The sequence below is a fragment of the Carcharhinus amblyrhynchos genome, unplaced genomic scaffold (genome assembly GCF_965287045.1).
Source record: "Carcharhinus amblyrhynchos unplaced genomic scaffold, sCarAmb.v2.hapA scaffold_50, whole genome shotgun sequence".
NCBI classification, from domain to species: Eukaryota; Metazoa; Chordata; class Chondrichthyes; order Carcharhiniformes; family Carcharhinidae; genus Carcharhinus; species Carcharhinus amblyrhynchos.
The window spans coordinates 2,496,460-2,510,102 of NW_027649791.1; the positions used below are offsets into that span (position 1 = coordinate 2,496,460).

The following is a 13,643-nucleotide window of genomic DNA, read 5'->3' on the forward strand; positions in this document are numbered from 1 at the left end:
AATGGAATTAGCAACTCCAAACTGGACATGCATCAGGTGCTGTGATCCATCAACAGTCACAATTTGTAACCTCACTGAATATCCTCATTTTGCCATTAACCTCAAGCTTGATTCAATGAGGATTTTAGAAAAGCATACCAAGAGCAGCATCGGGCATCTCAAAAATAAATGCTCACTTGGTGTACATAATCTGCAGGACTGGAGGCAAGCTGAACCAGCGTGCCATAGACAGTTCTAAGCAATCCCACAGCCAACAGATTAGATCAAAAACTGCAGTCTTGCCACATCCAATCATGAATAGGAGAAGCAAATTTAAAAAATAAAAGAAAACCACTGGAGAAAAATGAATCTATGAATATTCACATGTCAATGATGATGGAACCATTGGTGCAAAAGACAAAGCCGAAACATTTATAATTACAGTCAGAAATGCCATAACATATGTCATTCTTCAGCCATTTGATTCACTCCAAATGACATCAAGGAATAGCTGAAGACACTGGACAATATTTCAGCTATAATACTGGAGAATTGAGCTCCAGTAATAGCCAGGACTCTAGCTAAGCTGTTCCAGAACAGCTACAACACCACAAACCATCTGCCAATGAGGGAAATTGTCCAGATGTGCCCTGTCCAGAAAAAATAGGACAAATCCAATCAGGCCAATTACTGCCCCAACAGCCTACTTTCAATCAGCAAAGTGACAGATGGCATCAACAAAAGTGCTATCAAAAGAAGTACCCACCAAGAACCTGCAGACTGATTCTCAGCAAACCTGGTAGAGATTTGCCATGCCAGAATGGGGTCCCTGTGCAACACTAGGTAATATTTAACACAGAGTCAAGAGCAAACAATCATCTTCTTATGAGATGGAAGAATATGAAAGATCTCAAAACGCCATTAGGAGGCTGACCAGTGTTTTACAAAGAACGCTACTTTCCCCGACCACTTTGTCAGCGACACGTTTGCCTCCCTAATTTGTTCAATCCTATGCCATTTTGTACAAGATTCAGGTAATAATCCAGAAATTATAACCTTGAAGTCCTGTTCTTTAACTTTGTTTGTAGTTCCTGGCACTTTCTAAAAAGAGCCTCTTGCCTGCTTTTCTCTATGTTGTTGGTCCCTGTGTGCATCATAACTGAATCTTCCTCCTCCCTCTCCAAGAGCCTTTCAAGCTGGTTCAAAATAGCCCTCAACCTAGCACCAGCTCAGCAACAAAGCACATGGTCCCAATCCTACTTACAAAGGATATTATGTGTCCCTTTGCATTTTAGTTTGGTTTTCTGACTACAAATGGCAAAATGAAAAATAGGGACTCTGTTTAGTTTTTTATTCACTGGTGAGTTGTGTTCCGTCCTCCTGTGACCATTCATGAATTACGTGATCTCGTGCTTGGTGATTATAGGTAGAGATGCAGAACATCCACCTCTTTCTTCCACCCTGGTCCTTGAGACCAGGGAGAGATCAGCTATGATCTGAATGAATGGCAGAGCAGGAGAAGGGCTGAATTTGCCGATTTCTGCTCCTAATTCCTATGTAAAGATTTCTCCTAATCTCTATTTTAAGGGAGAGAGTAAGAAGTCTCACAACACCAGGTTAAAGTCCAACTGGTTTATTTGTTAGCACAAGCCACAAGCTTTTGGAGCACTGCCCCTTCATCAGGTGAGTGGGAGTTCAACTGATGAAGGAGCAGTGCTCTGAAAGCTTGTGACTTGCGCTAACAAATAAACCTGTTGGACTTTAACCTGGTGTTGAGAGACTTCTTACTGTGCTTACCCTAATCCAATGCCGGCATCTCCATATCACGGTTAAGACAGAGACCCATTATTCTCCAACTGTGCCTCCCTGCTAGTTCTGTTCTCCTGGAAGATGTTCCAGAAGCAGACTGAATATTAACAGTTCAATAACAAAGAGATTGGGGGGAGGCTGGTGGCACAGTAGTTAGCGCTGTTGCCTCACAGTGCCAGGGATGCAGCCTTGGGTCACTATCTGTGTGGAGTTTGCACTTTCTCCCTACGTCTGTGTGGGTTTCTTCCGGGCGCTCCGGTTTCCTCCCACAATCCAAAAGGTGTGGGGTTAGGTGGATTAGCCTTGCAAAATTGATCTTGAGTCAGGGGGATTAGCTAGAGTAATTTATGGGAATAAGGGACTGGGTGGGACTGTGGTCGATGCAAACTCAATGGGCCAAATGGCTTCCTTTTGCACTGTAGGGATTCTATGATTCAAGACTAGCAAGATTGTCAACCTTATTACATACTTGATTTTAAAAATAATATTGCATTTGCTTCGAAATAAATTTAGAGTCTTGAATTTCAGTTTACAGTATAAACATCACGAGCAATAGTTCACCATAGCATAGCACAAAATCATAGCATCCTTACAGTGCAGGAGGCGGCCATTCGGCCCCTCAAGTCTGCACTGACCACAATCCCACCCAGGCCCGATCCCCATAACTTCAGGCATTTATGCCAGCTAGTCCCCCTGACACTAAGCAATTTGGCATGGCCAATCCACTTAAACCGGAACACTCGGAGGAAACCCATGCACACACAGGGAGAATGTGAACACTCCACATAGACAGTGACCCAAGCTGGGAATCCAACCCAGGTCCCTGGTGCTGTGAGGTAGCAGCGTTAGCCACTGTGATACTGTGCCACCCCAAATTGTACCAATTATGTTGAAGGCTGTAAATGCCTTAGTCATTTATAATTGTTGCATTTTGTAATGGTACTTTTCATTATCCATTTCATTTTTCACTAAAACAGTATAGAGTAAAATTTGAATAATGGTACACAGTGCAACTTGCATCGCAACAATTTAAAAGCTTACACCACTAACAATTCTCACTGAATGTTTAAAAAAAAAGCACGCCCTCACCTAGGACTAAGTACAAAAAAAATCTCCAAATCAGCTTTTCACCTTAAGTGAGCATGAAAGCAGGAAAGTGGCTGCAACTATCTAGCTGCACATGACAGCCACAGGGCTATTGGAAAAAAAACCTGATAGGAGATCATTTGTAAATTATTACAACAGCAAGATACTATGGTGAAGAAAGCTAAAAAGGTTTTGGATTAATCCTTTAACCATTTTCTTTTCATCTTTACTTCAAGAAAATGCCACATTGTCACTGCCAATTATTTGGTTGGCTTATTTTTCCTACCTTTTCATCCCGGTAAGTGATGAAGAGCTGAAACACCTCGCTGTTCGACACAACTGGATGATGACACATTCTGTTCATCCAACCCTGCAACCTCTCCATTCTCATCTTGATGAATTCCTCTTCAAAGCGCCCTTTATCACATTAAATCAATTGAATACGTCTCAATAATGTCAAATTTCAAAGCCAGTTTCACAGTTTAACATCTCACTTGGTACTAAATGACAGTTTAAATTCTTCCCAACAATGAACAGCACACTGGATGAATGTAGTAAATATTTGGAGGAAATTGTTTTATGTTATTATTCCTCCAGCTACACAATTCTATTTCAGTGTAAACTTCTTTTAGCAGAAATGAATTAATTTTTCATACTCAGTATTGAAAACACACCTCAAAACTTATTATTCCCATTACCTCAAACCTGTGGAATTCAACTGCTGTGCTTTTGTTTCTTCCTATAGTCCATGAGATACTTAAAACTAGAGCTCAGCAGATCGTAATCACTGTAGAAATGTGAACAATTCTGAGGTGATGCTGCCTCAATCCAGTTTACATCTGCCCTCTTTGGTGAATCTAAGAGATCTAACAGTCACTTAAAGAAAAATTTGTTTTCAGTGATTGCCTGAGCCTCGGATTGCTTTTGTGATTGTAAATGATCAAATCTTAGCACTCAGATTTTCCATTGTCTGCCTCCTAATAATAGGACTGATGAAACCAAAGAAGGTCTTTGCTAAGGGGCCACAGAGGAGACAGTTAAGTAAGTTAAGTGCCCATGGTGTTAAGGGTAAGATCCTGGCATAGATAGAGGGTTGGCTGATTGGCAGAAGGCAGAAGTGGGGATACAGGGATCTTTTTCAGGATGGCAACCAGTGACTAGTGGTGCGCCTTAGGGGTCAGTGCTGGGATCACAACTTTTCACTATACGTATTAACAATTTGGAGGAAGGGACTGGAGGCACAGTGGCTGTTTGCAGATGATACAAAGATGTGTAATGGGGCAGGTAGTATTGAGGTAGTGTATAGGGGGGTGCAGAAGGTCTTGGACAGGTTAGGAGAGTGGGCAAAGATGGAATACAATGTGGAAAAGTGTGAGGTTATGCACTTTGGAAGGAGGAATGGAGGCATAGACCAGTTTCTAAATGAGAAAATGCTTAGGAAATCAGAAACACAAATGCAATATTAGCATTCATGACAAGAGGCTAGAATACAAGAGCAGGAATGTTCTTCTGAGGCTGTATAAGGCTCTGGTCAGACTCCATCTGGAGTCTTGTGAGCAGTTTTGGGCCCCATAACCAAGGAAGAATGCGCTGGCCTTGGAAGGGGTCCAGAGGTGGTTCACAAGAATGATCCCTGGAATGAAGAACTTGCTGTATGAGGAACAATTGAGGACTCTGGGTCTGTACTCGTTGGCATTTAGAAGGATGAGGGGGGATCTTATTGAAACTTACAGGATACTGTGAGGCCTGGATAGATTGGACATGGAGAGGATGTTTCCACTAGTAAGAAAAACTAGAACCAGATGGCACAACCTCAGGCTAAAGGGATGACAGGTCCTTTAACACAGGTAAGGAGGAATTTCTTCAGCCAGAAAGTGAAGTGGAACTCTCTGCCACAGAAGTTGTGGACGCCAAGTCATTGAGTGTCTTTAAGACAGAGCTAGATAGGTTCCTGATTAATAAGGGGATCAGGGTTATGGGGAAAAGGCAAAAGAATGGGAATGAGAAAAATCATGATTGAATGGTGGAGCAAACTCAATGGGCCAGTGGCCTAATTCTGCTGCTATGTCTTATGGAAACCAATTTCATATTCCAACACTGTTCTTGAGATCAATTCAAAATCAAACCAGAGATTCAAGTGAAACCCTCTAGTCTGTACAGTTCAATGCCACATTGAATGCTTTACAAATTTTTCCCAAACAAAATCTGTCCACAAGCATAATCCTGAGCTTCTAGTCAATCGCCTATCATTTTAAATCTAACACACTGGCCTTTCCCTCTTTGGTCTGCTGCAGTGTGTTCTAATAAAGCCCAATGAAAACTCGAGAAACAGCAGGTTATCTATCAACTCAACACTCTACTACAATCTCCTGGCCTCTCAAATTCAACAATTTTAGATCATAACCTCTGCCTCTATCTTGCTTTTTTTTAATTATTATTTATTTGCTTCTGCTTAGTATGCATGACTAATCTCATTGAATTTTTTGATGAAATAACAGAAGGTTGAAGAAGGTAACGTGATGGATATTGTCAAAATGGATTTTAAGAAACAAGGTGCCATATTAATAGCTGGTAAATAAAATTGAAGTTCATGGAATAGGACAGTCAGTGTTCAACTGGATTGAGAAAAATAGGCTTTAAGGACAGAAAACAGAAAGCTGTGGTAGATGGTTATTTTTAGTATTGGAAGATGATAGTCAGTGGTGTTCCCCACAGGTGAGTTCTACGCCCACTGCTTTTTTGCTATATATAAATGATTTGAATCCTGGAAGACAGTGTTGAAATTCATAATTTATTGAACTTGCAAGAATGGTAAACAATGAGGAAGATAGCATTACGACAATTTGCTTTTTAAAGACTAAATTTCTAGATTTCCTTTTACAGGCTAGATTTTTTTTTAAAACTGTGACCTTTGGAAAATAGCACTGGAAAACCATCCGGACTGCTACAATGCACACAAATTTGCATTTCACCAAGGACGAAAAGCAGAATTTCAAACCCCTGGGAAGCACGAAAGACCCCATTCTCTTTTGGCTTCACATCATCCCAACAATCACTGCAGCAGATACGAATTAATAGAATTTCTCTGGAATAGACAGCAAGCAAGGTAGCTTTAAGGACACTTGCCAAGCAGGAGAAAGGGGACAAAAGACTGGCTGTCTTAAACTGTATGGCTTTTCTACCTTTCTCTCTCAGAAGTGTTTTGCTCAGTTTTACAAAATAACCATCATAAAAACAGAAATCTACTGCACACCTTTTGGTGAAAAACCATGGTAATCTGCTCCAACGAACTACACTAAACAAAAAGACAACTAAACAGAACAGCACAACATTGAATCACCACATCAAGACCAGCCAAGAAATAATTAACCATATACTCTGTTCTTTTTCTCATGAAGTTAAAAATCCTATAGACAAATGTGTGAATTATGAATTATGGTTGTGATTTACCTCAGTGCTTTTTAGAGAAATAGCTTCAGTAAACTTAGCTTGCTCTTTGTTTATCACAGGATAATCTTTGACTATTTCTTACCAATTTATAAGCGTAAACAGTGGGGCTCTTACAGAACTGACAAAGCACATCTTTTAAATTTTCAAAATCCTGTTAGAGTTAGACCTGGACTGGAAGAATAGGAGTCATTTCATAGAATCCATACAGTACAGAAGGAGACCATTCAGCCCATTAAGTCTTCATCAATTCAGCATCTTACCCAGGCCCACACACAACCCCTGGTGACACAAAGTAACCGTAATCTACCTAACCTAGACAAGGTCTCGCGCAACAAAATCAATGACTTGTCTGAAGGTAACAGGAAGCCAAGACTCAGATCTGGAAAACAGTATTTGCCACATCCTGCCAGAGTACATAACTTTATTTTCACTTTGTTTCCTAATTCTCCATCAATTACCCTTCTCTTCCACTCTACTGAAAGCATGCGAATTGATGTCTGCATTTGCTGCCTCCACATACATGTACCCTAAAGTAATCGACTAAGGCTACAGAGAAATAGAAAGGCATTGGTTCTGTAGGCAGATACTGCCCCATGCCCCAAGTTGCTCTCCAAGTATTCCTACGTCAGGAATCATTTCAATTACCATGAAAGCACCGCTAAGCTTTTGTATTATGAATCGTTGCAGAGTATCTCACCACTGTAATGTGTGTGACTCAATGTTTCCATTACCTGTAACTTGCTTATCTGGAAGTGAAGGAATTGGAATGGCAGAACCAAACTTGATGAGCAGGCGTTCATATAACCAGTCAAAATGCTTGTATCTGTGGTTGACTGATCGGTTAGTGTTCTGTTTAAGGGTGACACAAAAAAGAGGAGAGTTTAACCCAGATTTCTGCATGCATTAAACAAACTATATCCAAATTCATCAGACTCATGTCTTCAGCTGTACAAAGCTAGTTAACTGTGATGCACAAAATCAAGATTACGACTGTAATATAATCTGAACAGATTTTGTAAAAAATTACCGACACTAATTTTAACCAGTTTTAGACGGAATTGAAATTTTTTTTAGCTCAATACAAACCTGTCATCTGCACAACATTGCAAGAGAAAAAAACTGTTTAATAAACAAACAATTGAAAAAAACTTGTTGACTATGTTACAAAGCAGTGCCTTTAAGAAATGTATTTTAATCATGTCTCTGTGCAGGGCATTTCTAGCAGTCCCTTCCATTTTATCAGTGCCATTATGTATATTTGTGTAATTGCTAGAATATTTATCTAATCTGGACTAATGTTTTCACATTAAAACAGCATTTGCTTTTAGTGTTGCCCTGGGATTTTTGCATGGTAGGGTTTGATTGGGATGATTGACAGGTATGGTCATGTGATGAGGTGAAGCTAGTTTTATACAGAATATTCAAGTTGAGAGGCAGTTTTAGACTTGAGATATAGCCTCTCCCTCTCGCTGAAGTTGGAAACTAGAATCTGCTAGGAATAAAAAGTTTCTTTCTCAGGGTTTCTGCTGTATGAGAGTGGATCTTTCTGAGAGTTCCTGTTTTGGAAGCTGCAGAAAGAGAGAGAGAGAGAGGTATCCATTTTCCGTCCCTGAAGTCTGGAAACTGAGAGCTGCCAAAGATTCGATTTATTTCTCTGAAGTTCTGCAGTTTTGAGGATACATCTTTCTCTGAAAGCTGCTGTCTGGATCTCTGTCCAGAAGTGTTAAAAAAACGAGAAATCTAGCATCACGTAAGCATCTTTGGTTTCTGTGCTAACTGGTTCCACAGATGGAATTTACATCTATGGGGGAAAATACTGCTAATTTGGAACAATAGAGTAGTTAGTTGTTAAGAACTATACTTTCTCATGTTTAAATATCTTAATTGGTATAAGTTAATTCTTTTGTGTTCTTAAATAAAGTTTGTTTTGAGAAATGATTCAAGTGGCCCACTTGGAAGCTATCTGGAGTGAAACACCCTAATGCCAAAATCAAATGCAAAAGTTGGGGTCTAGGCTAACTGCATAACATACCTCAGAGTTTCTGGTCTGGTCCTTAACAAGTAACTTAAGACTCGTCCATACTGAAAACTCCTCAGTCAGTTTTGTGCTGGCGAAAAATAAAGTATATTCTTTCTAAACAACTCTTCCTATGGTAATCATCAAGTTCTGAGTTTAGTGCCTAATCTGAGTAACTCCTGGAAGTTTAGCCAGTCAGGTTAAGTTGCTGAGCTGAAGTTGGGTGTTTTCCCAACAGAGAAGTCCTGAACAAAAGCCCACACTTACCTCTTTCCCAAGATTTACAAAAAAGGACTATCTTGGTAGATCCATCGTTTCAGCCTGCCTTCTACTCCACAATTTATTTCTTCCTATTGCAACTGTTGTTTTCTCCCTACTTCTTGTAAGGATTCCATTCCATTCTTTCAGTTCCTCTATAAGGGCAATAACTGTTCGTACCTGCACTTCTGGCATGTTTTCTTTTTCCTCAGTCAAGGATTGCAAGCCCCACCTTAGCATGGCTGACAGGGCCCTCAACTGAGCACATCCCATTACCCTCATTTCTACTATCACCCCATAGAATTACAGGGATAGGGTAGGGGGTGAAACATAGAAGCAGGAGGTGGCCATTTGGCCCTTCGAGCCTGATCCACCATTCATCACGATCATGGCTGATCACTCAAGCCAATACCTACTCTTGTTTTCTCCTTACAACCACTGATCCCATTCGCCCCAAACACTATATCTAGCCACCTCTTGAATACATTCAATGTTTTGGCATCAACTACTTACTGTGGTAATGAATTCCACAGGCTCACCACTCTTCGGATGAAGAAATATCTCCTCATCTCTGTCCTAAATAGTCTACCCTGTGCCTCAGACTGTGACCCCTGGTTCTGGATACACCCGCCATTGGGCGCATCCTCTCTGCAACTATCCTATTTAATCCTATTAGGATTTTATAAGTCTCTTGCAATTCCACCCCCCACCCCCCGCCTTCAGTGAAAATAATCCTAACCTAATCAACCTCTCCTCGTACACCAGTTACATCATCCCCAGAATCAGCCTGGTAAACATTTGCTGCACTCTCTCAAGAGCAAGAACATCTTCCTCAAAAAAAAGGAGGCCAAAACTGCACACAATATTCTAGATGTGGCCTCACCAAAGCTCTGTGTAGCTGCAACAAAATATCCCTGCTCCTGTACTTGAAACACCAAGCAATGAAGGCTAACACACCATTTGCCTTCTTTACCATCTACTGCACCTGAGCTTAGATAAGACGCCCAGTTGGAGAGTTGGTACAGACTCAATGGACCAAATGGCCCCTTTCTGCATTGTACGGATTCCACGACTTGCTTTCACACTAAAAATGAATTCTTGGTGACTGAGGAATCCGATGTGTGATCTACAGTTTTTCTTCCAGGTGGGATAGACAGTAGCTCGAGGAGCAGGTAGGTGGAATGTCCAGGTTGCTATGCATTTCATTTGATGTCAACACTTGGCTTTGGCTTGCTCTCAGCTTCTCCCCAAATGTTTTTCCTCCGCTTTGGGTGGTCTAGGGCCAGGGTTTCCCAGATGTTGGCAGGGATGTTGTACTTTTCCTGAAATAAGCACTCTTCATGGAGCTTTGAGAAGGTAAGCGAGCCCCAGAAGCGCAGAAGAAATGCTTCAGGGGCACCCTCAAACTTCCAGTGTTCTGAAGGGAGCTTTCTCTTTGCAACATCCTCATCCACTCCTCAATCATCCCAAACACCCTCTTTCCTTCCCAAGCACTGGATATGCAATATCCGCACTTTTACCCTCTTTCTCCTCATGAAAGCCCCAAACACTATCAAGTGAAACAGCAGTTTAAGTGTTCTTAGAGTTAGAGATTCATTTATGGTATAAATGGAAGCCATCTAGCACACAGTCCATGCCAGCTCTCCATGGAGTAATTTTGTCAAACCCACTTACCCTTGTGATCCCTACAGTTCTGTGGATTTATTTCCTTCAAGTGTCCATCCAATTTTCTGTTGAAATCATTAATTGTTTATATGTTGATCATCCTTGTAGGAAGTGTGTTCCAGGTCACTAACGCTCACCACATAAAAGCATTTTCCTCTTTCATCCTGCAATTCTTGCCCAAATTTGCATTCCTTAGTCATTATAGCGTTAGCTTTTCCTTGTCTATCTCGTGCAAGCCTGTCATAATCTTGTAGACTTCTGTCAAATCTCTCCTCAATCTCTTTTTCTCCAAGGAGAACAATATAAACTTCCCATGCTAACCTTCTAATTGAAATCCCTTATTCCTGGAACTATCCCAGTCCCTCTTTGTGGCACACTCTTTTAGAACTGTGCTATTAGGTTTACGTTGTATCCCCCTATTCCTTCTATCAAAACACATCAGTTCACACTTCTCTACATTAAATTCCAGTTGCCTGTCCATTCTGCCAGCTTATGTCATGTTGCAGGTGATTTGTACCATCCTTGTTGTTTGACCTGCAAGTTTGATATCATTGGCAAATTTAAAACTTATACTCAAGGTCCAATTCATTTATATAAAAGAAGCACTCATCCTAGCACTGACCCTCAGGAACAAAAAGGTCCATCATCCTCCAGACGAGAAATAGAACATAGAACATAGAACATTACAGCGCAGAACAGGCCCTTCGGCCCACGACGTTGCGCCGACCAGTTACAAAAACAATGACCCACTAGCCTATACCAATCCCTTTTCGTCCATAAACCTATCCAGAGATCTCTTAAACGCCCCCAAACTAGACGCATTTACAACCGCAGCAGGCAGGGCATTCCAATCCCTCACCACCCGCTGGGTAAAGAACCTACCCCTGACATCCGTCCTGTAGCTACCCCCCCTTAATTTAAAGCCATGCCCCCTCGTGCTAGCTTTCTCCATCCGAGGAAAAAGGCTATCACTATCCACCCTATCTAAACCTCTAATCATCTTATATGTTTCAATAAGATCCCCTCTTAGCCGCCTTCTTTCCAACGAAAACAACCCTAAATCCCTCAGTCTCTCCTCATAGGACCTCCCCACCATACCAGGCAACATCCTAGTAAACCTCCTCTGCACCCTCTCCAACGCCTCCACATCCTTCTTGTAATGCGGGGACCAGAACTGCACACAGTACTCCAAGTGCGGCCGCACTAGAGTAGTGTACAGTTGCAACATTACACTGCGACTCCTAAATTCAATCCCCCTACCAATAAACGCCAAGACACCGTACGCCTTCTTAACAACCTTATCTACTTGATTCCCAACTTTCAGGGATCTATGTACACACACACCTAGATCCCTCTGTTCATCCACACTATTCAAAGTCCTCCCGTTAGCCCTATACTCGACACATCTGTTGCTCCTACCAAAGTGAATTACCTCACACTTCTCCGCATTAAATTCCATCCGCCACCTCTCGGCCCAGCTCTGCAACCTATCTAAGTCTCCCTGCAGACTATGACACCCTTCCTCACAATCTACCACACCTCCAACTTTGGTGTCATCAGCAAATTTACTAATCCACCCAACTATACCCTCATCCAGATCATTAATAAAAATTACAAACAACAGTGGCCCCAAAACAGATCCCTGAGGCACACCACTCGTAACTGTACTCCATGATGAATATTTACCATCCACCACCACCCTCTGTCTCCTATCTGATAGCCAATTCCTGATCCAACTTCCTAGATTACCCACAATCCCATACATCTGCATTTTCTGCAGAAGCCTACCATGGTGAACCTTATCGAACGCCTTACTAAAATCCATGTATACCACGTCAACTGCCTTGCCCCCATCCACCTCTTTGGTCACCTTCTCAAAAAACTCAATAAGGTTAGTAAGGCACGACCTACCCGCTACAAAACCATGCTGACTATTTCTAATCAATTCATTACACTCCAAATAACTATAAATCCTATCCCTAATAATTTTTTCTAAAACCTTGCCCACAACAGAAGTAAGACTCACCGGTCTATAATTCCCGGCAAAGTCTCTGTTCCCCTTCTTAAACAATGGGACAACATTCGCTATCCTCCAATCCTCCGGGACTACACCAGAGACCAATGACGACCTGAAGATCTGAGCCAGAGGCTCTGCAATCACCTCTCTAGCCTCCCAGAGAATCCTAGGGTAGATCCCACCCGGACCAGGGGACTTATCTATTTTCAGCCCCTCAAGAATTTCCAGCACATCCCCTTTATCAACCGTAATATTGTCTATTTTACACCCCTGCAACCCAATGTCCTCCTCAGCTATATTCATGTCCCCCTGCGTGAACACCGAAGAGAAATATTGGTTCAATACTTCTCCAATCTCCTCCGGTTCCACACACAACTTCCCCCTGCTGTCTGTAACTGGCCCTAATCTTGCCCTGACCAACCTTCTGTTCTTGACATACCTATAGAACGCCTTAGGATTCTCCTTAATCCTATCAGCCAAAGTCTTCTCATGTCCTCTTTTAGCCCTTCTCAACTCACTCTTCAACTCCCTCCTAGCCAATCTAAAGCTTTCTAGTGCACTATCTGAGCCCTCCAATCTCATCCGAACATAAGCCTCCTTTTTCTTTTTAACCATCGACTCAACTCTTTTAGTGCACCACGGTTCCCTAGATCTACCAAATCCACCATGCCTGACAGGGACATACCTATCAAGGACTCGCAGTAGCTGCTCCTTGAAAAAACTCCACATTTCAGACGTTCCCAGTCCCTGTAATCCCCTAATCCAATCCATGCTTCCTAATTCACTCCTGATAGCCTCATAATCGCCCTTACCCCAGCTAAAATTGCTGACCCGAGGTTCATGCCTATCTCTTCCCATCACTAAGGTGAACGTAACCGAATTGTGGTCACTATCACCAAAATGCACACCAACTTCCAAGTCTAGCACCTGGTCTGGCTCATTTCCCAGCACCAAATCCAATATAGCCTCACCTCTAGTTGGCCTGTCTACATACTGAGACAAAAAACCTTCCTGCACGCTTTGTACAAACACTGACCCCTCTAGCGAGCTAGAACTATAGCAACTCCAATCAATATTCGTAAAGTTAAAGTCCCCCATAACAATTACATAATAATCATTCACTACCACTAGGTCTCCTGGCCCTCAATAGATTTTTATCCAGTTGGCTCCTACTAATATGAAATTACTCCCTTCTCTCGTACTACTCAACCTTCTCTCACTTTATCCCTCTTCTCTACTTCTATTCCATGAGCCTCAATTTTGTTAATCAGCCTTTTATATGGTACTTTGTTGAACACTTGCTAAAAATCCATATTGGCAACATCTACAGTATTCAGGGATGATGTTTGGGGGTTGGGGGTC

At 41.8% G+C, this 13,643-nt stretch overlaps 1 protein-coding gene across 1 annotated transcript in view; it reads right to left on the reverse strand.

Annotated features, from left to right (window-relative positions):
- Window positions 1-13,643, reverse strand: part of snx9b (sorting nexin 9b) — a 173,818-nt gene that overhangs the window by 58,150 nt on the left and 102,025 nt on the right. Inside the window, exons 8-9 of the mRNA XM_080182268.1 lie at window positions 7,056-7,173; window positions 3,161-3,291 (exon numbers count right to left, since the gene is read on the reverse strand). Of these exons, the coding sequence (XP_080038394.1) occupies window positions 3,161-3,291; window positions 7,056-7,173 (249 nt within the window). The remainder of the gene's footprint in view (window positions 1-3,160; window positions 3,292-7,055; window positions 7,174-13,643) is intronic.